Here is a 26623-nt window from a genome sequence, read left to right on the forward strand (position 1 = left end):
CTCATCTTCATCTACATCCTCTTCCATTTCCATAATATTGCCCTTAAGTATATCGCCCTTGCATAGACCCTCTATATACTCCATTCACCTTTCTACTCTCCCTTCTTTGCTTAGGACCGGTTTCCCATCTGAGCTCTTGATATTCGTACAGGTGGTTCTCTTTTCTCCAAAGGCCTCTTTAATTTTCCTGTAGGCAGTATCTATCTTACTCCTAGTGATATACGCTTCTACACCCTTACATATGTCCTCTAGCCATCCCTGCTTAGCCATTTTGTACTTCCTGTCGATCTCATTTTTGAGACGTTTGTATTCCTTTTCGCCTGCTTCATTTACTGCCTTTTTTTTTAATTTTCTCCTTTCGCCAATTAAATCCAATACCTCTTGTGTTACCCACGGATTTCTACTATCCCTCATCTTTTTACATACTGACAACTATTGTTTCCTTAAATAAAGGGTAATGACATTCTCAGTAACTGGATTTCTGCAGTAAATCTATTTCATCTCTTACTTGCTGGCATTCAATTTAGGTTAAAAACATATGCGTTTCTTAAATGTGAGAATATTTTCTCTACTGTTGTTTAAATGGAATTGTTACTCTGGGCTGTTATGGGGACACTCCACATCAAGTGGACCAGTTTGTCAAACCTGACCATTTTCAGTCTGAATGAAATTTTAAACAGAGGTTTCTTATAGAAAATATATATAAAAAAGGGCTCAAACTTGGAGCACAAGGTAAAAAAAAAGCACGAGTAGGACTTGCACTCTGAGGGCTTCAAGCAAACTTGATATGTAGATAACAATAATAATAATAATAATAATAATAATAATAATAATTTTGTGTGGCTCAATGGTGTGATGGAAGTCATTCCATAGGATACCACCAACAACTTTCGTGTTCCTAATATACCTCCATTATCCAACTGGGGAAAGGGGACCCACCATTTAAAGTGGAAGCTGAACCATGTGTTGTTTGTGGAGACTCCTCAAATCATTCTCATCATTGAGAGGTGAAGGCTAGGTTAATACAAAGACTGAAAAATCTGTGGTCTGGCCGAAACTCAATTGCGTGACCTCTCAGTTTACACGCATGTGCTTTCCTGCTAGACCACCAGGTCCGTCATGTACCTACAGTATTACATAGGTGATATGTAGGCTTTGATGGAGTGAGTTCGTATCAAAATATGTAACATATACGGCTGTATCTTTTGATTCCATTAACTAAGAAGCTTAAATTATATTCTCTACAAAGCGACTGCAGACCTTGGTAGTTGATATAAAGTTCAACTTGATACCCCTACCGATTCCTGAGAAAAAGGAGTCTCAACAGACAGACAGGCAACAAATGACAAAAAGATATTTTTTTAATGTGATGTAATTACAAATTAACTATGTTTAGAACTTTTTCCTTTGCTTGTACTGCGAATCTTTGCTTCTCATCAAATTTCATGATTGTAGGTCAATGGGAAGTACCCTATAGGTTCTGATGAATGAGTTTGGGAGTATTGAAACATAAGTTTGTGACATAAATGGCCACCTCTTTTGATTTTATTGACTTACACGCTTAAAATTTCCACTCCGCTAAGGGACCATAGACCTTAGTATGTGACATAAATTTCAGCTTGATACATCTACCCATTTCTGATAAAAAAGGGCTTAACAATCAGATAGACAGACTACAAAGTGGTCCTATAAGGGTTCCAATTTTATGATTAATTACAGAACCCTATTAAAAAAAGCCATGGGTTTCTTTTTTCTGTCCACACCACTCCTTCCCCATCGACATCACGTGCAGCCTTCTTCCTCCACTACCCCCAACCATGATGTGCGCCCTCCCCCCCACCCCCCTCTCTCTCTCTCCCTCCCCCCTCCTTGTTCGTCACTTCCCGCTTCTCCTCCCCTCTCCCTACCTCTTATATGCTCTATCCTTGGAACTTCTTTCGACTTGCTGTGCAGCTGCCGAGTCATTGGTGGAAAGCCCCACTTCCACACTAACTGACTAACCCCTCTTTACCTCATATGCCCTTCCGTATCTCCACCCCACTTCCATCTGCCCAGGAAACTGCTACTGATACAACACAGTCAGTATCGCCATGGCCACAGGTGTTTGCATTTCTGCATGGTTGTATGCCTGACTGTGTGTTGAAAGCTAATATAAATACTGTTTTCTGTTGTGTGTTTCTATGTACCACACATCAATCAGCTATAGGTGATTGGTTACCTTTCCTTGATTTTACATATAAACTCCACATTCTCAAAGCTGATATTAATTTCCAGGCTATGATAGACTGTCTTTTTTTTAATAAATATGTAAGCCTTAAGTAAGTACTTGGTTTGTATTTTTCTAATGGCTCTTGCAGACAATAGTTTCAAGGGAACCCAACTATTTGTCTGCTTCTCTGTCTATATTCTATACAACTTCATATTCAGATGCTATTACCTTCCAGACAATTAATAAAAGTAAAAATTAGCCAATTTAATTAAAAAGAAAGTTTAGTGTTTAATAGCCCATTGATGCCATGAACAGCAGGCCAATATTAGCTTCCGTAATGGGAAGTAGCGAACTGATGGCATTTAACTGCAGTAACTTTCCTGTTCATCCAAATATAAATCCGATGTGCACAACACTGAGTCACTTCCCTTGGTCCCACTATATTTCAGCAGTAACACCCTCGTGCAGGCATTGGCTCTTGACCTGCACAGACCAGTGATTGCTATAGGAAATGCCTCACAGTGTAAACCACTTCATGGTCCCGGTACATGTCAAGAATCAAGAGGAAGTGACAGCAGAGAGCTGTGGGGTTAACTGAGCCCTTAGGACCATGTGAAAGGTCCAGGCGAAACTTCAGCCTAGGCGTACACCATGGAGGGCTCATACAGAGGCATATAGGCAGTCATTTTTCCCTCGTTCTGTTTGGCAATGGAACAGGGAGAGAAGATGCTAGTTGCGGTACGAGGTACCCTCCGCCACGCACCATATGGTGGATTGCGGAGTATGTATGCAGATGTAGATGTAGAGATGTACTTGAATGGACCTCAATTTTAGGTGGTAAAGGCAAGAACTCCAATTCAGACAGAAGAGATCAGATGCGAACCACAATATTAAGCCCTGACCTGGGCCTCCAACACGGTAGATGAACTGCTGTGGATGGGAAAAGGAGACGGCAATTCAGATGCTCAGGAGATCTATGAAAGTGTGCAATGTAACTGGCGAGCAGTTGTGCACACCTGACCTTCAATGGAGGGACTCCGGCCTCCACCAGGATGCTGGTCACCAGACTTGTCCTAAAACCTCCTGTTGCTAGTCTAATACCACAGTGGTGCTCTGGGTCGAGTAAACACAATGCTGAGGGCACTGCCAAACCATAAACCAGACTCTCATAGTCAAGGCGGTATTGAACAAGGGCTCTGTAGAGCTGCAGCAGCGTAGAGCAATCTGCACCCCAGCTGGTGTTGTTCAGGCAGTGGAGGGCATTGAGGTGCTGCCAACTCTTCCACTTCAGCTGAGGAAGATGAGGAAGCCACGTCAATTGGGCATCAAAAACTAGTCCTAAGAATCGATATGTCTCCACTACCGTGAGTGGATCATCATTAAGATAAAATTTTGGTTCTGGTTGATTGCAGACAGAAGATCATGGCACTTCGCAGTTGAAAACTGGAAGCTGTGGGCTAGAGCCCATGACTGCGCCTTGTGGATGGCTCCCTGTAGGTGCCACTTGGCAACACCAGTACTGGAGATGCACTATGAAATGCAAAAGTCATCTGTATACAGAGAAGGTGAGACCGACGGCCCTACAGCTGCTGCTAGACTGTTAATGGCCACTAAAAATAGAGATACACTCAATACAGCGCCCTGTGGCAACCCATTCTCCTGGATATGGGGGAAACTATGGGAGGTACCAACTTGGACACGGAAAGTACGGAGTGATAGGAAATTTTGGATAAAAATAGGGAGCGGGCCCCGGAGACCCCACTCATATAATGTGGCAAGGAAGTGATGTCGTCAGGTCGTGTCTTAAGCTTTTTGTAAATCAAAAAAGACGGCAACCAGGTGTTGGTGTCTGGAAAAGGCTGTTCGGATGGCAGACTTGAGGGAAACTAGATTATCAATGATAGAGCGACCCTGGCAGAAACCACCCTGGCATGGAGCCAGTAGGCCACATGACTCCAGGACCCAACACAACCGCCTACTTACCATACGTTATAAAAGCTAACAATGAACATTAGTGAGGCTGATGGGCCGATAGCTACCCACATCAAACAGGTTTTTACTGGGTTTGAGCACTGGAATGATGGTGCTCTCTTGTCATTGTGATGGAAAGAAGCCATTGCACCAGATCCAGTTGAAGATGACAAGGAGATGTCGCTTGTAGTCCGACGAGAGATGTTTGATCATCTGACTGTGGATCTGATCTGGCCCAGGAGCTGTGTCGGGGCAATGTGCAAGGTCGCTGAGGAGCTCCCACTCTGTAAATGGAGCATTATAGGGTTCACTGTGATGTTCAGTGAACGAGAGGCCTTTCCTTTCCATTGGTCATTTGAGGGTGTGAAATGCTGGGGGATAATTCTTTGATGTGGAGACAAGAGCATAGTGCTCAGCAAAGTGCTCGGCGATTGTGTTTGCGTCAGTAGATAACATGCCATTGATGTAAATGCCAGTAACACTTGTCGGGGTCTGGTACCCACAAACACATCTGATCTTCGTCCAGACTTGGGAAGGTGACGTATGGCACCCAATGGTCGAGATGTACCTCTCCCAACACACCTGCTTCCATCTTTTTATAAGCTGGTGAACGCAAGCACGGAGCCATTTAAAAGCTATCAGGTGCTCTAGGGAAGGGTGCCAGTTATGTTGCTGCAGAGCTCGCTGACACTCTTTAATGACCTCAGCCATTTCCGGCATCTGCCAAGGTACAGATTTTCGCAGGGGCTCCCTAAAGAACAAGTGATTGTGTTTTCTGCTGCAGAAATGATCGTTCTAGTGACCTGCTCAACTACCACATCAATGGTACCATGTGGGGGAGATTCAAGGGTGACAGCAGAGGTGAAAGCTTCCCAGTCTGCCTTGTTTTCCCATCTTGGTGGACGTCCGGGGGAATGGTGCTGGAGGAGTGACAGGAAGATGGGTAAGTGAGCTGTCCAGTGGACACTTGGGAGAGATCATGGGCTGCAGAGGGATAACTCAATGGCCGAGTAAGTGCCTTGAGGCCAAGTTGAGACAGTAAAGTTTTGACGTCTCTACCTCAGCCAGTAAGCACAGTGCCACCCCACAAGGAGTTATGGGCGTTCAACTCTCCCAAAAGCAGGAAAGGTTCAGGGAGTTTATGAATCAGTGCAGCCCACGCATTCAGGGGTACTGCACCATCTGGAGGAATACATACATTCCAGATAGTTACTTCCTGTGTTGCTCATATCCTGACAGTCACAGCTTCAAGAGGGATTTGAAGGGCCACAGGTTCACTGCATACCGAGTTCAGGAAATAGACACCAACTCCACGAGACACACTATTATAGTCGCTACTGTTCTTGTAATATCCCCTATAGCCACAAAGGGTAGGGATCCACATTGCCGGGAACCAGGTTTCCTGGAGGGCAATGCAGAAAGCAGGTGTAAATCCATAGCTCAGCCAGGTGGAGGATGATGTTATTGTGAGACTGGGAAGGCACGGAGCATGCAAGGAGGCAGGTTACTCCTCAGGGTCACCAGCTGCCAGCAACTGAGTATTTGTATCCATTCCTGTTGTGGATGAGGCATCAGTGAGACCCAGATCCTCAGGGGATGCTGAGATCTCCACCTCATCCGCAGGTGCAGAATTGGTGTGGAGTTTTGGGGCCACCAGAGGGTTCCTTATCTTAGCAGACTTCTTTGTTTGCTTACCCTCTCAATTCTCTTTAGGCGCTTGCAGGGAGGACTTCTCTGAAGTAGCTTCAGGCAAGGAGGAAGACTGTGAAGCTCTTCCTTCAGCAGTTTTTGGCTCCTTTAGCCACTGGCGAGTGTACGCTGTGGCATTAGTGGAGCCCTTTGGAGAGAGGGTCCCAAGGGACCCCTTCCACACAAGAGGAGCCGGAGGGGGCTGTTGCTTATACGACTGGGGGGAGAGGACTGATGTCCCCTGTGTTTGGGGGGCCTTGCTCCCAAAGTAGGTACTTTGGGAGCTACAGAAGGAGATTTTCCCCCAACAACCAAGGAGGCAGATGTATTCTGGAGGCCCAGAGGCCCACTGTTCAGGGCACAGAGTATGGTACAACTGGTACTTGTGATATCGATGGTAATGTAGCTGTAGCGTATGTGGACGTCAACCGAACGGAGTGTAATCGTTCAAATTTACGGTTAGCCTCTAGGTAAGTCAACTGGTCCAGGGTCTTGTACTCAATGATTTTATGATCCTTTTGGAGTACTGTGCAGTCTGGCGAGCAGGGAGAGTGCTGCTCTCCGCAGCTGGTACAAAAAGTGGGAGGAGGCGCACAGAGAGTATCTGAATGCAGTAGGCATCCACAGTCTCGACATGTGGCGTTGCAAGTGCAGCGGGAAGACATGTGCCCAAATTTCCAGCACTTAATCACCACATAGGGAGAGGCATGTATGGTTTAACATCACAGTGGTAAACCATCATCCCGACATTTTCAGGCAATGAATCATCCTCAAAGGTCAAGATGAAGGCACCGGTAGCAACTCTGTTGTCTTTGGGTCCTCTGTAAACGCGCTGGATGAAATGAACGCCCCCACCATTCTAGATTGGCATGGAGCTCATCGTCAGACTGCAAGAGAAGGTCGTGATGGAAAATAATCCCCTGGACCATGTTGACACTTTTATGGCGAGTGATGGAAACAGGAATATCATCCAGCCGGTCACAAGCGAGTAATGCCCAGGATTGAGCTGGGGATGCTGCCTGAATCAAGACTGCACCACTTCTCATCTTGGACAACGCTGTCAATTCCCCAAACTTATCCTCAAGACGTTCGGCAAAAATTGAGGCTTCATAGGTAGAAAGGAGTCCCCGTCCATTCTGTTACAGACTAAATACCAAGGCGAATAAGGCTCTCTCCTTTCTGTAGGCCTATGTTCCTCACATGGTGTAGCGAGGGAGGGAAATGATTTAGGGTCATGTCTGTCAGCATTGTACTCAATCTTGCCATTCTTAGAGACTGCTGGTGCCATATGGTCACCACCAAGAGATGACAGTCTGCTTCATTGCGGGTCATCCGCCCTGATGCCACCCACTACGATCCGGGGCTCTCCTCACAGGTGACACTCAGCCACAGCACAGGCCACCTGGCATGATGGCCATTGCTGGGAGTCCTGATGCCTCTAGAAGACAGGCATCTACTCCTTAACATACATGGGGAGTTGACAGCTCAGGAATCAGGAATGAGATCCCTGTGTAGTCAGGGGGCTACCACCACATGGGTACATGACAGCCCCACCACAATGGACTGGCTACCACGCTGGATATTGGGCGCAGAGAACTCCAATACTGTCATGGGGGCGAAAGAGGACAGGAGACAACAGAAGAAGATGACATACCCTGGAAAGTGTCCTTGTCCTATTAGTTGAAATGCAGGTGGAGATGCAAAACCATGACAAGAGGTTCAGGAGACCGAATCTAAGGGCACTATGGATAACTCACGCACCATGTAAGGCGTCCTTCCTCGTACGGCCTGCACTTCTGTAGAATTTATAAAGTGGCAGATCAAAACATAAAATGGGACCTGAACTTACAGAAACTGTGAGACTCCTTTTAGTCGCCTCTTACGACAGGCAGGGATGCCTCGGGCCTATTCTAACCCCAAGACCTGCAGGGGGAAAGCTCTGTATTTCCCTGTCTCAATTTCTCTTTCACAAACTTTTTCAAATGACTACTAAACTGATCTACTGATCTAGCACAAGAAGAGAACTCTTCTTCAATAAAGCACACTGTTAATCCATAATTTCATACCACCAACCTTGTCCATCCAACCCTTGTCCAGTAAGTAAACAATAACACCTGGTGGTATTCCAGAAAATTTTGGCACTGTTTTGTGTTCGTAAATGATCACCGAATTAAGTTTAGTACCACCAGCCACATTGAAAGAACAACACTGTAGTGGATTTTTTCATGTCCAATTGTTTTTATAGTTACAGTTTTAGCACCTTTCATGGCAACAGTTCTGTTACTCGGCACATCAAATGTCAGACAAGTTTTGTCCATATCCGCTATTTGGATTAGTTCCTCACTGCTTTTCTTTCGATGTCGAACAATAAAATGATGGAAAGATAATATATGCTCTTCATACTGTTGTGGCATTTTCCGAGATATTTTGGTTTTGCCTTGCATGCTAAGACCATGACGCTTCGTAAACCTATAGCACCAACCAACTCCACCCTTAAAATTTGTTAAGCTCCACGGTAGCATTAGTTTATGAGCATGTATTTGAATCATTTTTGTATTAATTCCAATGCTATTTTGATGGTCTCAGTTCACTCTTCCATCTCCATGCCCCGTCACAGTCACCACCAACCATCCTAGCCAATACCACTACTTGTGCCAGGAAGCCTGTAGTTCCATAAGATAATAGTAAGTCCATGTGCATCTGGGGGAAAAGGAGGGAGAGCAGATTATAAACTATAAAGGAGAACGGTTACCATACCACAATCTCAGCAGTAGAGCACCCTTTCCTTTGTGCCATCTCCTGCTTAGCATCGTACATGTGGGTGAATAGCAGTCTCTCACCAAATACGCTTAATGTACTGTCAACAACTAATCATACAATATTATAGCCTATATTTTACTTATTAGTTATTGTTTCCATAATTGTCTATTCATGTGGTTTTTCATTCGTTCTGACATTTCAGGTACCCAATTTAATTAATTATAAATTTTATTTTCATCATTACAGATATTGTTTTTCCCTTTATTGGTGTTTTACACTTTCATTTTTGGGGACCACAACAACTTAAAACAATTTTCAGCAATGTTAAAAGCAACTGTTTTGCACTGATACAACAGTCAAGTAATGTGTGTTTATATAGTGCACATATTTTGTTACCTTTTCTTCCTCCTGAGATGACGGCAACAAGCATTTGTATCGCTCATTGTTTGCTGATGTGACAAAAAGGGGTTCAGCATCACCTATTTCCTAAAAAAAAAAAAAAAAAAAATACTGTGTTAATAATTTTCTTATATCAAAACCAAATATCAGGATATATTAAAATTAAAAATTGGTATGAGGCACCTCAACTACCTAAATTAGCTGTGGTTACCATGAGCACCTGCTTTATTCAAGCTACAGAAAATCACGAAGTGTTGAAAGAGCATGATTGCCACTACCTTTAAATATTTCTAAAAACAAAATAAAATTCATAAGTATCATTCTGGTATTCTTTAACTACATTTTGGTCCTACTTTCTCCTCTTTACCATGCATACCTCTTAGTGTCTTCCATTTCTCATAATGATTACAACTTCTGTCTTCTTTTACTTTCGTCTACTTCATCAGCTTTTCTCTCATTGCTCAACATTTTAATCTCACACATTTACGAGGTTCACGCTTAAAGTTTTATGAAAGTAATGCAGACCTCCATGTTTTCTGCAAAATTTTCTACAGGTAATGGTCTATTCCAGGGATGAAGACCTTGTTGTGATGTCTAAATCTGGTGAATCATTATTTACTTAATGAAGTCTGAAGATGAAAAACATAGCAACCAGAAATGATAGCAGTTTAAGAAGACTAAAAAAAGGGGAAAAAGGGCAAACAGGGTGAAACATCAGCATGGAAACAACCCCAGCAGGAGTGATCCCAGGGATAGTACCCTACCAGTTTTCACAGCACACCCTCTACAACCAACCTACACTGATAGCAATGCATGATATGCTACAACAGAGCTAAATAGTGGCAACATTTATTCTGTTTAAAATTTGGTGAGAAATGTTAAGACTTCCTCACAAACCATGGTCGCTGCCAAGGTAGAGTGGCTTGCATGCCTCAATGACACATGTAGCCATACAGTAGGTGAAACACAACAGGGGGGGAGGGTACCTGTGGAGAGTCAGACAAACATATCGTTTCTGAAGTGGGCATCAGTCTTTTCAATACTTGCAGAGGCAACAGTCTGGATAATTAACTGATCTGGGCTTGTAACATCAGACAATATGGCATTGCTGTGCTGGTACTGCGAATGACTAAAAGAATGAGGGAACAGCTGTTATTTTTCCAGAGGACATGTAGCTCTATTGTATGGTTAAATACTGATGGCATCCTCTTGGGTAAAATATTCCAGGCGTAAAATATTTCCCCATTCCAATCTTTGGGCAGCAACTACATGGGAGAATTTCATCATTAGGGAAAACAAAACTTGCATTCAATGAGTCATCGCACGGATTCTTAGATCGCATAATTGGTAGCAGGTTATAAAACTTAAAAAGGGAAATCAATAGGTTGGAGTTATAGTGGGAATTAGTGAAGATCAGTGGAATGATGAACAGGGCTTCTGGTCAGGCGAATACACAGTTACAATTACAAAATCGAATATAGGTAATGCAGGTGTAGGTCTGATAATGAATAAGAAAATAAAAATGAGGGTAAGCTACTATGATCAGCATAGTGAATGCATTATGATAGCCAGGACAGGCACAAAGCCAACACCCACCACAAAAGTAGGAATGTGTGTGCCAACTAGCTCCACAGAGGAAGAAGAGGTGATAAGAATGTATGATGGTATAAAAAAAATTATTCAAACAGGTAACATACCGGAAAATTTAATTGTGGTGGGGGAATGGAATTCAAGAGTAGGAAATGGAATAGAAGGAAAACTAGTAGGAAAAAATGGACCGGGTGAAAGGAATGAAAAAGGAAGCCAACTGGTTGTTTTGCACAGAGCATAATTTAATTATCATTAACATTTGGTTTAAGAATCACGAAATAAGGTTGTATACTTGGAAGAGACCTAGAGACGTTGGAAGGTTTTAGTTTGATTATACAAGGTGCATTCAAGTTCTAAGGCCTCCGATTTTTTTTCTCCGGACTGGAAAGAGAGAGAAACACGCGCATTGTTTTAAAATGAAGCCGCGTTCATTGTCAATATGTCCCAGAGATGGCAGCACCGTACGGCAGATGGAATTTTACCGCCAGCGGCGAGAATGAGAACTGTTTTGAATACTTAAAATAGCGACGTTTTCCTTACTTGAACAGCATGCAATCATTCGTTTTCTGAATTTGCGTGGTGTGAAACCAATTGAAATTCATCGACAGTTGAAGGAGACATGTGGTGATGGAGTTACGGATGTGTCGAAAGTGCGTTCGTGGGTACGACAGTTTAATGAAGGCAGAACATCGTGTGACAACAAACCGAAACAACCTCGGGCTCGCACAAGCCGGTCTGGCGACATGATCGAGAAAGTGGAGAGAATTGTTTTGGGGGATCGCCGAATGACTGTTGAACAGATCGCCTCCAGAGTTGGCATTTCTGTGGGTTCTGTGCACACAATCCTGCATGACGACCTGAAAATGTGAAAAGTGTCATCCAGGTGGGTGCCACGAATGCTGACGGATGACCACATGGCTGCCCGTGTGGCATGTTGCCAAGCAATTTTGACGCGCAACAACAGCATGAATGGGACTTTCTTTTTGTCGGTTGTGACAATGGATGAGATGTGGATGCCATTTTCCAATCCAGAAACAAAGCGCCGGTCAGCTCAATGGAAGCACACAGATTTACCGCCACCAAAAAAATTTCGGGTAACCGCCAGTGCTGAAAAAATGATGGTGTCCATGTTCTGGGACAGCGAGGGCGTAATCCTTACCCATTGCGTTCCAAAGGGCACTACGGTAACAGGTGCATCCTACGAAAATGTTTTGAAGAACAAATTCCTTCCTGCACTGCAACAAAAACGTCCGGGAAGGGCTGCGCGTGTGCACATCGAGCTAACGTTACGCAACAGTTTCTTCGTGATAACAACTTTGAAGTGATTCCTCATGCTCCCTACTCACCTGACCTGGCTCCTCTGACTTTTGGCTTTTTCCAACAATGAAAGACATTCTCCGTGGCTGCACATTCACCAGCCATGCTGCTATTGCCTCAGCGATTTTCCAGTGGTCAAAACAGATTCCTAAAGAAGCCTTCACCGCTGCCATGGAATCATGGTGTCAGCGTTGTGAAAAAAGTGTACGTCTGCAGGGCGATTACGTCGAGAAGTAACGCTAGTTTCATCGATTTCGGGTGAGTAGTTAATTAGAAAAAAAATCGGAGGCCTTAGAACTTGAATGCGCCTCGTATAATGGTTGTACAGAGATTCTAGAACCAGATTTTAAACTATAAGACACATCCAGGGGGGAGATGTGGACTCTGACCATAATTTATTCATTATGAACTGTATATTAAGACTGAAGACAACGCAAAAAGGTAGGAAATTAAGTAGGTGGGTCCTGCATAAGTCAAAAGAACCAGAGTTTGTTGAGAATTTCAAGGAGCGTATTAGGCAATGATTGACTGTAAAAAAGGGGAAAAAATACAATAGAAGACAAATGAATAGCTTTGAGAGATGAAACAAGCGAAGGCAGCAGAGGACCAAATAGATAGAAATCCTTGGATATCACATGATACATTGAATTTAATTGATGAAAGGAGAAAACATAAAAACGCAGCAAGTGAAACATACAAACAGGAATACAGATATCTAAAATCTGAAATTGACAGAAAATGCAAAATTGCTTAGGAGGAATGGCAAGCTGACAGGCCTTTGATGAAAAGAGAAGCAGCTATGTGAATATCAAGATCTCAGATGGAAAACACGTAATAAGCAAGGGAATTAAAGCTAGAAGGTAGAAGGAATATATAAAGTGGCTATACAAGTGAAGGTATTATTGCAGAAAGTGAAGTGGAAGGAGGTGAAGTTGATGTGGGAGATATGATGCTGTGAGAAGAATTTGACAGAGCACTGAAACACCTAAGTCTAAACTAGAGTCCTGGAGTAGATGACACCCCCTTAGCACTACAGATATCTCTGGGAGAGCCACTCACAACAAAAGTATTCCACCTGTGTGCAAAATGTACGAGACAGGTGAAACATTCTCAGACTTCAAGAAGAAAGTAATAATTCCAATTCCAAAGAAAGCAGGTGTTAACAGGTGTGAACGTAAAAACTGTTGAGTGCTATTGATGAGGGATTTTAAATTGATTCCATATTTCTAGATTTCCAAAAGGCTAAGTTTAAACAAAGCTCCTGGAGTAGATGACACCCCCTCAGCACTAAAGATATCTCTGGGAGAGCCAGTCATGGTAAAAGTATCCACCCATGTGCAAAATGTACAAGACAGACGAAACATCCTCAGACTAAAAAAAAAAAAGGTAATAATTTCAATTCCAAAGATAGCAGGTGCTGCAGGTGTGAATATTTGCAAACACTGTTTTTGTGAAACGCAACTAGCTCTTTGCATTCATGAATGAGTACTACTGACAATTAATTTCAAATTGATTCCGTATTTCTAGATTTCCAAAAGGCTTTTGATCTGTACCACACAAGCGAACTTACGGAATATTGTCTCAGTTATGTGACTGGATTCATGATTTCCTTTCAGAGAGGTCCGTTTGTAGTAATTGACAGAAAGTCATCGAGTAAAACATAAGTGATTTCTGGTATTCCCCAATGTAGTCTTATAGGCCTTCTGCTGTTCCTTATCTATATAAATGATTTAGGAGACAATCCGGGCAGCCATCTTAGGTTGTTTGCAGGTGACGCTTTTGCCTGTCATCTAGTAAACTCTTCAGACGATCAAAACAAATTGCAAAATGATTTAGGAAAGATATCTGAATGGTGAAAAATTGGCAATTGACCCTAAATAATGAAAAGTGTGACGTCATTCACATGACTGCTAAAAGAATTCTACTGAACTTTGATTCCATGATAAATCAGTCAAATATAAAGGCCACAAATTCAGTTGAAAGCCTAGGAATTACTATCAAGAAAAATTTAAATTGGAAAGAACACACGAAAACGTTGTGGGAAAAGCAAACCAAAGATTGCGGTTTATTGGCAGAAGACTTAAAAATTTAACAGATCTACTAAAGAGACCACCTACAGTATGCTTGTCCGTCCTCTTTCGGTGTACTGCTGTGCAGTCTGGGATCCTTACCAGATAGGGTTAACGGAGTACATTGAGAAAGTTCAAAGACGAGCAGCATGTTTTTTATTATCGTGAAATAGGGGAGAGAGTGTCACTGACATGATCCAGGATTTGGGGTGAACACCGTTCATAACAAAGGCATTTTTCATCACTGCAGAATTTTCCCATGAAAATTCAATCACCAACTTTCTCCTCCGAACGCATAAATATTTTATTGACGCTGACCTATGTAGTGAGAAACGATCATTGCAATAAAATAAGGAATGTCAGAGTTCACACTGAATGATATAGGTGTTCATTTTTTCTGCGTGCTGTTCAAGATTGGAATAACAGATAATTATTGTGAAGGTGGTTTGATGAACCCTCTGCCAGGCACTTAAGTGTGATTTGCAGAGTAGATGTAGATTTAGATGTATTACCCAACTATGTTTACAACAGGCCATGGTTGCAAAATGCTGACACAAATTTTTTACAGAAGAATGGAAAAAACTAGTAGAAGCTAACCTCAGGGAAGATCAGTTTGGATGCTGGAGAAATGTAAAAGCATGCGACGCAATACTTATCCTCAAACTTATCTTACGGCAAACCTAAATTTATAGCTGGAATACATTCTTTCGGGATTCTGAAGGTACCAGGGGTAAAAATACACACAGAAATAGCTTACGTACAACGTACAGAAACCACATGGCAGTTATACGAGTCGAACGGCATGACAGGGGCCCACTGGTTGAGGAGGAGTTGAGTCAGGGTAGCAGACTATCCTCAATATTATCCAATCAGCATAATGTGCAAATAGTAAAGGAAACAAAAAATCAATATGGAGAAAGAATTAATGTTCAGATGGCAGCAATAAAAACTTTGAGGTTTGCTGACAACACTGTAATTCTGTCAATAGAGTTGAATTAAAGCAATTGATGCTTAGGGAATTGAAAATGAGGCACTGAAAGTAGCGGTCAAGTTTTACTATTTGGGCAGTACAAGGACTAATGATGGCTGACATAGGGTGGATATAAATGTTGACTGGCAATGGCAAGAATAGCATTTATGAAGAATAGAAATTTTTTAAAACTGAATGTCAATTTAGGTGATAAGAAGTCTTTTCATATGGTATTTGTCTGCAACATGGCTTTGTACAGGAAGGAAACATGGATGATAAGCAGTTCAGAAAAGAAGAGAATAGAAGTTTTTGAAATGTGGTTGAACAGATACTCCTGAAGACTAGATGGGTAGGTTGCATAATGAATGAGAAAGAGTGAATAGAACTAGAGGGAAAAGTAGTTTGTGGCATAACTTGACTAAAAGAAGAGATCGGTTGATGGGGCACATCCTGATACATTAGTAAATCATCAATTTACTACTGGAGGCGAGTGTGTGGGATAAGTATCATATAGGGAGACCAAGAGATGAATACAGAAAGTGGGTTCAAATTGAAGCAGGTTGCAATAGTTATTCGGAGATGAAGAAACTTACACAGATACAGTAGTGAGAGCTGCATCAAATCATTCATCGGACTGAAGACCACAACAATAGTAACTAAATGATTTGGCAGGTTAAAAAATTACAAATGTATATTACATTTGTCAATACTTGATGTGACTGAAAATTAACTAGAGGTCCCTCATGATCAGTGCTGCACTGACATGTGCTGCCTCCATATCCAACCCTGAAATTGTATATGGTATTGGACATTGTTGCAATATCTGCTTTCTCTTGAGAAATTATTACTTAGTCAGCATCTACCTCATAGCATCTGAGCATCAGGATGTAGGGAAACGTCCAAGTTCAGAACAATGAGAGGAGCACTCTCATTGAATGGTGACTTAAAGTCGCCCATACTTTGTGCTACCTAATCACCCTCAGCGTACTGGGTGTTGTGGTAGCCTGTCATTACATACTACCAAGCTTTCCAAATTTGATACTCCAGCAGTGATCAAAGGTCAGTGTCCAATACTCCAAGTATTTCCTTAGCCGATTTTTTAGAGTTCATTTCCTGGTACAGCATTGTTGCTCAATGTCTAGATGAATATGGTGGTGGTTATGGCACAACAGAAGCCAGTCATGTACACTCACTCATGAAATTAAAGCGATGTGACTGCTTGCAGCATGCTACAATGGCACTACAGTCGCATATGTGAAATACCAGTTTTTGGTTGTGTCACTGCAGTGGTGCCACTTTCTGCAATATCACTAAAAGTTAAAGTTGGTTCTACACAGTGGAGCCACTAGCTTTCCCCTACCACTAAATAGTAACATTTGACTGCTTCATTGTGACTGTATTTCAAAACACCAGCGTTCTCCCCCAATTTTTGTGAAATAATTTCTGCTGTGGTATGTTTTATTTCAGTACATTTTCATTTTCTTACTGAAGAAATATAAAAACAACTGGTCATTAGTTATAGTTTTGCAGTTTTTCAAAATATATGAATAGCAACCTTGCTTATGGAACCAAACAAGCTTCTGGTATATATATTACGGTTGGAGAGACCGAACACTGCTGGAACTAGTGGACTGCCTGTGGGAAATAGCCACTGAGTGTGAAGCGATAGTTGTAAAAGCAAAAATTATAAGTTTTGAAATGCCTACATTAGCGAATAAAATAAAAATCTAAAATCATGGAATTGTGGTGCATCTGCAAATGATATTTAAAAGTTACATTAAACCCCGCCTGAATCATCTCAGCTGATGCAACTATATAGAATTTGTGGTGATCCAAGTCAATGGTAGTTCATGGTGCCATTGCAGTTCACTACAAGCTGTGGCATTATTTTAGTTGCATGAGCGAAGAGATCAGAGATCAAAATGTTCTACTAAGGGCAACTCTGATCTACCACTTGTAGGCAGAAAATGGAGTCATTGAGCACCAGGAAGCATTTACCTATTATTGGCATGAAATGAAGTACCACAAGGCATTAAGTGCAATGAATACGCTCCATACATTTGGAATGAACTGTTCATGACCCACAACACCTGGGTGATTCCTTCTTCAATCATATAGGTCATGTCAACTCATGGACATGAATTTCTCTGGCAAAAATATATATTAGACCTCTATATCAAAAGTTTTAAGAAATAAAATATTTTCATTTTATCTTAATTTTTGTAAATGGTACAGCCCTTTGAAAAATGTGTATTTTGTAAATAGCTCTTAAAACAGGTAAAGAACAAACAAAATATAGCTAATAAACCAAAAGCACTGGAGACCTGGAAGATGCTATGCATTAAAGCTTCCTCTCAGTGTATTGAAATTTGGTTGACATCCGCACACTTATGGGCTTCCTTTAACTTACAAATTTAGACAAAAATATTAAATTTAAGTTAATTTTTCCACTTAAATTTTTTTTCCAATTTGGAAGGTTACAGAACACTATCTTTTCCGTCATATTACCAGATACTACTGATGTAATTATAAACAGTATCTTCTCTGCTACAGCTATCTGTATTATGTAAATATTTATTACTAAAAATGTAAAAAAAATTGCATTTTTTTGAGTTTTTACAAGTTATTTACTTGAAAACCGCCATCAAAAAACTTTTGAGAATCACACAAATATTGTTTGGTTAATACGTTAGTAGTCAGTGCAAACACAGTGGGCAATATTTTTCTGTGTAAAGTGTTAAAATATTTTTCAACATTCTGCATATTTCATATAACTAAATTTCTAGTGTAAAATATGCATGTTGGCAACACTGTTTCTAGTGCTCTTCTGTTTATAAGAATCAAGTGAGAACTTGCACATAAACCATTCTGCATTGAGTTTTGTGTGTGGTTTGAAGTTTTTGTTGGATACAATGTCAGTGAGGAAACACAGTAATGAAAGAGTTTGGTGTTTGGACTATGAAAAAAAGACACAAGAAGGTGGTGTTTAAGGAAAGTTGTTGGAAATCTGTCAGGGGTATTGCAGAAATATCTCGATCCTCAAGTAATGGTATTAGCATCATATCCATTGCGCAGGAATTGGTACGCATACTACAAGAAGAAATTTTGTGACAATCCACATGATCAATCACCTCACCTGAATGTGAAACTGAAGAAAACAGTGCAGATGTTTATATTCCTGGAAGTGAAGTTGTAGATGTGTTGAATGTTGGTTGTTGTTGTTGTTGTTGTTGTTGTGGTCTTCAGTCCTGAGACTGGTTTGATGCAGCTCTCCATGCTACTCTATCCTGTGCAAGCTTCTTCATCTCCCAGTAACTACTGCAACCTACATCCTTCTGAATCTGCTTAGTGTATTCATCTCTTGGTCTCCCTCTACAATTTTTATCCTCCACGCTGCCCTCCAATGCTAAATTGGTGATCCCTTGATGCCTCAGAACATGTCCTACCAACTGATCCCTTCTTCTAGTCAAGTTGTGCCACAAACTTCTCTTCTCCCCAATCCTATTCAATATCTCCTCATCCGTTATGTGATCTACCCATCTAATCTTCAGCATTCTTCTGCAGCACCACATTTCGAAAGCTTCAATTCTCTTCTTGTCCAAACTGCTATATCCCCCTTAAATGTCCTGGAAAGGTAAGAAGCACTAGAAGAAAACAGTATGTAAAACGAAAAGTGGAAGAAATTGAACGAAGTTTTACACAAGCAACATCTTCAAAACTTTTTGAAGTGTATAGTGTAGATGCACTTGGTGCAGAGCCTGAAGATAGTGATACATGCACAAAATGTGATGTGTGGTTTCAAAACCTAAATACTGCTATCTCAGCAGCCACCTATACTGAGAAGGTACAGTTACTGATGCTGATACCAGGTAGCTACTCTAGGCAGCAAACATAATACATACCCACTTCCTCACATTATTTGATTTCAAAAGCTCATAAAATAAAAAATGAGAAAGGTATTTGGGCACGCCCAGATTATTACTGTGGGCATTCATTGCAAGATGATACGCTTAGTGTTGCTCTGGAATTTTACCTAAGTGATGACAAAGATAGCAGCAGGCAAATTCTTAACCAGGCTGAAGTTATCTCTGTTAGCGAAAATGGTGAAAAAGTTAAAAAGATATATGACAAGATCAACAAAAGAATCATATCTCCCATTGCAAAAGTAGAACCTGAATTTAAAAATTGGTCTCTCAGAATTCTTCTCCTTGTGACCAAAATACACTCCTGGAAATGGAAAAAAAGAACACATTGACACCGGTGTGTCAGACCCACCATACTTGCTCCGGACACTGCGAGAGGGCTGTACAAGCAATGATCACACGCACGGCACAGCGGACACACCAGGAACCGCGGTGTTGGCCGTCGAATGGCGCTAGCTGCGCAGCATTTGTGCACCGCCGCCGTCAGTGTCAGCCAGTTTGCCGTGGCATACGGAGCTCCATCGCAGTCTTTAACACTGGTAGCATGCCGCGACAGCGTGGACGTGAACCGTATGTGCAGTTGACCGACTTTGAGCGAGGGCGTATAGTGGCCATGCGGGAGGCCGGGTGGACGTACCGCCGAATTGCTCAACACGTGGGGCGTGAGGTCTCCACAGTACATCGATGTTGTCGCCAGTGGTCGGCGGAAGGTGCACGTGCCCGTCGACCTGGGACCGGACCGCAGCGACGCACGGATGCACGCCAAGACCGTAGGATCCTACGCAGTGCCGTAGGGGACCGCACCGCCACTTCCCAGCAAATTAGGGACACTGTTGCTCCTGGGGTATCGGCGAGGACCATTCGCAACCGTCTCCATGAAGCTGGGCTACGGTCCCGCACACCGTTAGGCCGTCTTCCGCTCACGCCCCAACATCGTGCAGCCCGCCTCCAGTGGTGTCGCGACAGGCGTGAATGGAGGGACGAATGGAGACGTGTCGTCTTCAGCGATGAGAGTCGCTTCTGCCTTGGTGCCAATGATGGTCGTATGCGTGTTTGGCACCGTGCAGGTGAGCGCCACAATCAGGACTGCATACGACCGAGGCACACAGGGCCAACACCCGGCATCATGGTGTGGGGAGCGATCTCTTACACTGGCCGTACACCACTGGTGATCGTCGAGGGGACACTGAATAGTGCACAGTACATCCAAACCGTCATCGAACCCATCGTTCTACCATTCCTAGACCGGCAAGGGAACTTGCTGTTCCAACAGGACAATGCACGTCCGCATGTATCCCGTGCCACCCAACGTGCTCTAGAAGGTGTAAGTCAACTACCCTGGCCAGCAAGATCTCCGGATCTGTCCCCCATTGAGCATGTTTGGGACTGGATGAAGCGTCGTCTCACGCGGTCTGCACGTCCAGCACGAACGCTGGTCCAACTGAGGCGCCAGGTGGAAATGGCATGGCAAGCCGTTCCACAGGACTACATCCAGCATCTCTACGATCGTCTCCATGGGAGAATAGCAGCCTGCATTGCTGCGAAAGGTGGATATACACTGTACTAGTGCCGACATTGTGCATGCTCTGTTGCCTGTGTCTATGTGCCTGTTGTTCTGTCAGTGTGATCATGTGATGTATCTGACCCCAGGAATGTGTCAATAAAGTTTCCCCTTCCTGGGACAATGAATTCACGGTGTTCTTATTTCAATTTCCAGGAGTGTAGGTAAAATACCAGCCAGTGAAAGAAGTATGCACATGTATTTACTGCACTAATTTGAAACTTATTTGTTTCACCATAAGCAGTGTCACAGGAAAGAAGTACACAGAGATGGATCTGATGCTTTTGTGTATATATCAAGAGCCGCAAGATAAATGTTGGTTGCAGGAGTGTACAATATGTCCTGATGCTGAAGTGATGATTGTTGAAGCATTACACCTTCAGGATACTGAAAATGACATAACCTATACATTGTGGGAGGGAGGAAAATTGGTGAAGAAGACAGCAGAGCCAGAGAAGTTTGTATTAGTGGAATAGCTCACTATCATATCCAAAGGATTCAGAGAAAGACCATAGCAGAAGTAAAATCAGCCACATCCCAGAATACTGATACATTTTAGTTCTTCAATTCAATTTAGCTGAGAACTGGTCTGTTGCTTTGCAGAATGAAATTCAAAGTTATCACTGGCACAGATCGCGAGTATCTACATTCACATGTGTTACTCACTTCCTTGGAACATCACACTGGTTTGCTATGTCAGTGATGATCTCATTCATTATAGTGCACATGCATGCTACGCTGTCGGCATGATAATTGATGACATAGCATCTAGAGGCTATGAATTTCCTAAACATATATATGTGACTGATGGTGCAGCATCTCATTTTAAAAATTGCTTTCAGGTTTATGAGCTTGGTCAACACTGTACTACAGGAATTAAGAAAAACATTTAATATTTTCAGCAACAGGTCATGGAAAAAGTGCAAATGATGGGTAGGAGGTCTCTGTAAACGTCTTGCAACAAGATTTAATCTCCAGCATGAAGCTGTTGATGCTATAAGAGATGCTACTGGATTTGTACACACCATATCAACATTAGTAACAAACATGAAACTCTTAATCCTAAATTAAGGTACATTAAGGGAATTCCACTTAAAAGACACAGAAGAATGGTTTGCTATGAAGCTTACAGTAAGAATTCAATCAAGTCACTACTGGGTTGCATCGAGGAGTGGCACATACATTGCAAGAATGGTTCTCCACAAAATGCAGTGATCACAGTATACATTAAAAGACTTTGTAGTGAGCCACTTCTTTTCTTGTATATGTGACAGTCAGTGGTTGATGGAACAGATAATAAGTGTCTCTCACAAGCTGCAAGATATAACCATGCTTTCAAATGGCCATCATCAAAAGGTCAGTGTGCAGTTCCCATTTCCCAAGTACTGCTCGGCTATACCAGTTTAATGAGAAGCAGACGAAAAAAAACAAATGAACTCTTTTCAACAGAGTAGTATTGATTGTTACATTGTAGGCTCTTTTAATTCATGGCAAGTCATGAAGAACCAAAATCATGACAGAAGACAATAATAATTTGTGAATAATATTGTAAAAAGGAAAATGGGCATAAATACTCTATATCTCATTTTTGTTATAAAATGCTTTGATTTTGAAATGCCAGTTTTGTGTGACATTTATTTAGAATCAGTGATCACTTTAAATATTTATTTTCATCTTTTGTACAGACAAGTATTGCCCACTCAGACTGTACATTCACTAAGTACAATGAGCAACTCACATGCCATGAAATTTTTAGAACATTTAGGATGGGAGTTTTGGAGAAAATAATTTCTAAATAACCATAAATTTTCAGATTCTTGCATCTTTATGTACAAATATTTTGACAGTTTAAGAATTTCATGCATTAATGTCATAGCTGACAGTTAGCAGTCCTTCCACTTCAACATTTGTGACTATTCATATTTTCAAAATATAAATTTGAAATCCACAGAAAGTTACAAATTTTTGTAGTTAATTTAAAAAAAAATAAAAATAAAAAAAATTAAATGAAAAAAGTTCAGAAGAGTGCATGTATTAATCACGTCTCATAGTATTCGGAAAAAGTATTTATTGAAAATAAATCTAGATCTCTATAACTTTTGGTTTCTTTACTAAAATTTTTCAATTTGCCCTTTCGTTACAATGTTCTCACAAATACTCTAATTCAGAAAGGTCTGTAGAATTTTAACAAATTGTAAGAAAATCAAAGTATTGTAGTTTTGGAGAGGTATCATGTGGAACTTCCAAATTTTTTTTCAGCAAATTTTGAAATAGCGATGTAACACATTCACTCTTGACCTGTACGATTTGAGATGAAATCACTCACCTTCAACCCACATACGCAAAGGTACTGTGTACACAGTCATTAACTCCGAACCCATAGATGGCTCTATCATTTGGGTATTCATGGAGAATTGAGCGCAGAAAAACAGGTGTCAAAGAGTAGTGGGTTCTTGTGTTTTCCTTAGAGCGACATAACAGACTCACACATGTCGCAGACTATGTTTCACACCATGGGGAAAACTAAGAGAAGACAATCTGTATGCAGTTAAGTAGAGAGAGATGGAAGTCCAATATAGGCTACCACAGAAACCCCCCTCAAGTAGCTCAGGTGGGATACGTTACGCCAGGTAGTGTCATAAGTCCTTTGTAGATTTAAGAACACAGCAATCAAGTGTGCGCAGAGCATAAAGGCATCTGATATGTGGATTCTAGATGTATTGGATGTCAGTAATATCAAAAGCTGTTTTGACAATGGGAGAGATGTTCCATGTTTCTAGCTATCAAAAGCCATTAGTTGACCGTTCTTTCAAATAATTTACATACACCATTCATTAAGACGATTTGTCTGTTGTTTTTCAAGTTATGTGATCCTTTCCTTATATGAGCACAGGGATGACAAAACTCTAGCAAAATGAGGTGGGAAAGTCTACATCTCACCAGGTACAATCAAAAATCTTAAGTGTTTCTTCTCTACTGTGATCGCTAAGGTGTTTCAGCATTTTAATTTGGATTTTGTTGCATTCTGGGGATGTTTCTTCAGAGGCTCCCATTCTTTAAAGGGAAACTATATGGTTCCAGGAACTGTGTGTGAAAAATAAGCTGTTTTATACATATAAGTAGAATATTATATAATGGAAATGGAAATTCTGGACCTTTCCCTTATTTTGCATATTAGTATAACATTATTTGGTCACTTGCGTTTGTGAGTATATACTGTTTTTGTAGTTTTCACAAATTTGTTAATTTATTATTGTCAGGCCAACCAAACAATTCAGCACTAAGTTTTGGCTTTGATTTGTGATGGAAAGATGCTGTGGCATGTGAAATCATATATGGGCCACGTACTTTAAAGTCAACATCTACATCTACACTCAGCAAACCTTTGTGAAGTGCACAGCAGAGGATATGTCCATTGTAGCAATTATTAGCATTTGTTCCTGCTCCAGTCACATATGATGTTCATGATTGTTTAAGCGCCTCTGTGTGAGGTGTAATTAACTAATCTTGTCCTCGCGATCACCATGTGAGCAAATAAGTAGGGGGTTGTTGTATATTCCTAGAGTCATTATTTAAATCATGGTCTTGAAATTTTGTAAGTAGGCTTTCTCAAGATAGTTTACGTCTATCTCAAGAGTCTGCCAGTTCGCTTTCTTCGGCATCTCTGTGACACTCTCCGAAGGGTCAAACAAACATGTAACCCTTAGTGCTCCCCTTCTCTGTATATGTTCAATATCTATATTAGTAGTCCTATTTGGTATGGGTCCCACACATTTGAGCAATATACTGGGATGGGTCGCACAAGTGATTTGTAAATAATCTCCTTTGTAGACTGATTGCACTTCCCCAGTATTCTAGCAATAAACCAGTCTGTCACCTACTTTACCCATGACTGAACCTATGAGCTCATTCCATTTTATATCCCTTCAAAGTGTTACACCCAGGCTAGTTTTGGTGTTGGCTAATTCCAACAGTAACTCATTGATATTATAGACATAGGGTACTATGTTTTTTCGTTTTGGTTGCCATGCAAGGTAAGGATTTTTGAAGAAAATGTGTTGCTCTTTTAGAGTAAATTTCAATGCCAGAAAAGTTATTCGGGACGTTGTTATTTGCATAAGGATGCTGTGTGTGCCAGCTGTGAGATGTACCCAGATGTAAATTCTGAAACCAATATGTTGATGAAAGAGATGTGCGACACGTCAAACATCATAACTTCCTGCTCGAGTATGACATATTGGCAGAACATATTCAATGTCAATAAGGGTACAACCAATGGTTTATGTAATGTTGTTGGGAGGAAGATTTATGACAATCGATTCAGAGGGTAATCTGGTTCAAAAAATCTAAGGACAATCCTCAAAACTTTTTATTTGAGTTATTACTTTTTCCTTCACTCAGCTGCGCGGTTTTGTGCCCATTACCATGGAGCCAGTGATCATTTCATTACTGATTACTTGGGAAGGGAAATTTTTAAGTTTTTAAATATTTCGTACTCCGTATCATTTATTTTGAAAGAGTGCTTTCTAATTTTTAACTTAATTCTAGTCTTTAAGGTGTTTAGTGTAGCAAAATGGATATTGGTTGGAAGGAGGTGGTTTTTTGTGTGAGTGGGGAGGGGGAGAGAGTGTTTATGTTGGAGTAGTAGTTTGGGAGATGCTACGTGGGATGGATATTTTACTTGGTCATTTTAATAATATCGTAACCAAGTGTTGTTTCGTTTACATACTGAATGTTCTTTAAATTTTTGGTTTTTGGCTTCCACTAGGCAAGATTTTTTGCATGATGGTTTCATTTGATCAGTATGTAAGTTAATGAGATGACATGTATATGCCAGATTGAAGTGACATATAAAAATTTTACTAAGGTTGGGATTTGAGCCCGGGTCTCCTGCTCACTAAGCAGATATGCTAACCACTTTGCACCAGGGCACAGTAGCTTTGCACAACTGCATGGACTACCATAGCATGCCTCCCTCCTCAATCCAAAAACCCATTCACACTTCAATCCACTTGACATTCCCCCTAACTCAAACAACATTGCAAAGACTCTCCAACTTCAATGTAATAGCACCTCAGGATCAAAAGAAACATGGGATTCTGCCTGAAACCCAAACACAGGTGCTTTAAGGATACAGGGTACTTATAAATGGTGGAAAATCAAATTTTTTGTGACTTTATTAAATTCTGTAGTCTTTCCTGATTACATTGATATATACATTATAAGGTTTCAAATGAAAAATGACCTATATTTACCAAATTTTAAAGTTACAGTCACATATGCCACCACGCCCTCTTTATTTCTGTTACAGAAATACAGAAACCAGTATTATTTTTAAAAGAGCTTTCTGCTTCCAGTCATTATACGTAGGATACATTGTGTGTGTTGGTGACAGTGTAGGTTTCTAGTGTCTGAATGATTATCTTTGCCAGTATTTACTTTTGTTTTGCTGAAGCAGTTTGTTCACATGTTACTGAATGTTTGTTGCCCAAGTGCTACATATATTTCTGGAAGTACATATCCTATAGTGTCCAATAAATATGAACTATGCCACGCATCAATAAATTCAATGAAACGAAATTCCGTGGTAACCAGTTCACAAACAAAGCTAGCCACCCTGCTGAAAGTAACCTATGTATCAGTTCTTCAGGGAAGAAACTCCCACATGCCACGCCTCCTGGTGATTCAAATTTGTGTGCTAACATTGACGTTGTTTGTAGTGGATTTGTTGTTGTTGAAGTGGGCATCTTATCTTCTTTAATAGGAGGAAGTGGCGAAATGTAAACAATGTGATGGTGTAGGCTGCCTGGAAATAACCGAACAACAAAGTAACAGGAAGCATCAATACTAGTTGTTCTGTGTAGATCCTGCAATAATTCTACCTCAAAAATGACTTCAAGCATTGTGCATAATTCATATGACATGAATCTGAAGTTAGTGCGTGCAATAGGAAAAGGAAAAAGGGCTGCTCAAACGTTTTGTGGTTTGATGGACCTTCCTCCTCCTCCTCCCAGTAGGTTCAGCAAGTACATAAAAATACTTTCAGGTGCCTTGACAGTTATGTCTAAAGCATCTATGAAACATGCAGTAGAAGAAACTGTAAATATTAGTGGAACCAGGGACATTGCTGTTCTACTTGATAGTACATGGCAACGTCGAGGACAT

At 41.2% G+C, this 26623-nt stretch overlaps 1 protein-coding gene across 2 annotated transcripts in view; it reads right to left on the reverse strand.

The window, feature by feature from the left end:
* Nucleotides 1–26623, reverse strand: part of LOC124619575 (endoplasmic reticulum lectin 1) — a 102414-nt gene that overhangs the window by 68840 nt on the left and 6951 nt on the right. For both annotated transcript variants that reach the window (XM_047146067.1, XM_047146066.1), the window contains exon 2: nucleotides 9026–9115. In XM_047146067.1, the coding sequence (XP_047002023.1) occupies nucleotides 9026–9115 (90 nt within the window). The remainder of the gene's footprint in view (nucleotides 1–9025; nucleotides 9116–26623) is intronic.

This window comes from Schistocerca americana, chromosome 6 (assembly GCF_021461395.2).
Source record: "Schistocerca americana isolate TAMUIC-IGC-003095 chromosome 6, iqSchAmer2.1, whole genome shotgun sequence".
NCBI lineage: Eukaryota > Metazoa > Arthropoda > Insecta > Orthoptera > Acrididae > Schistocerca > Schistocerca americana.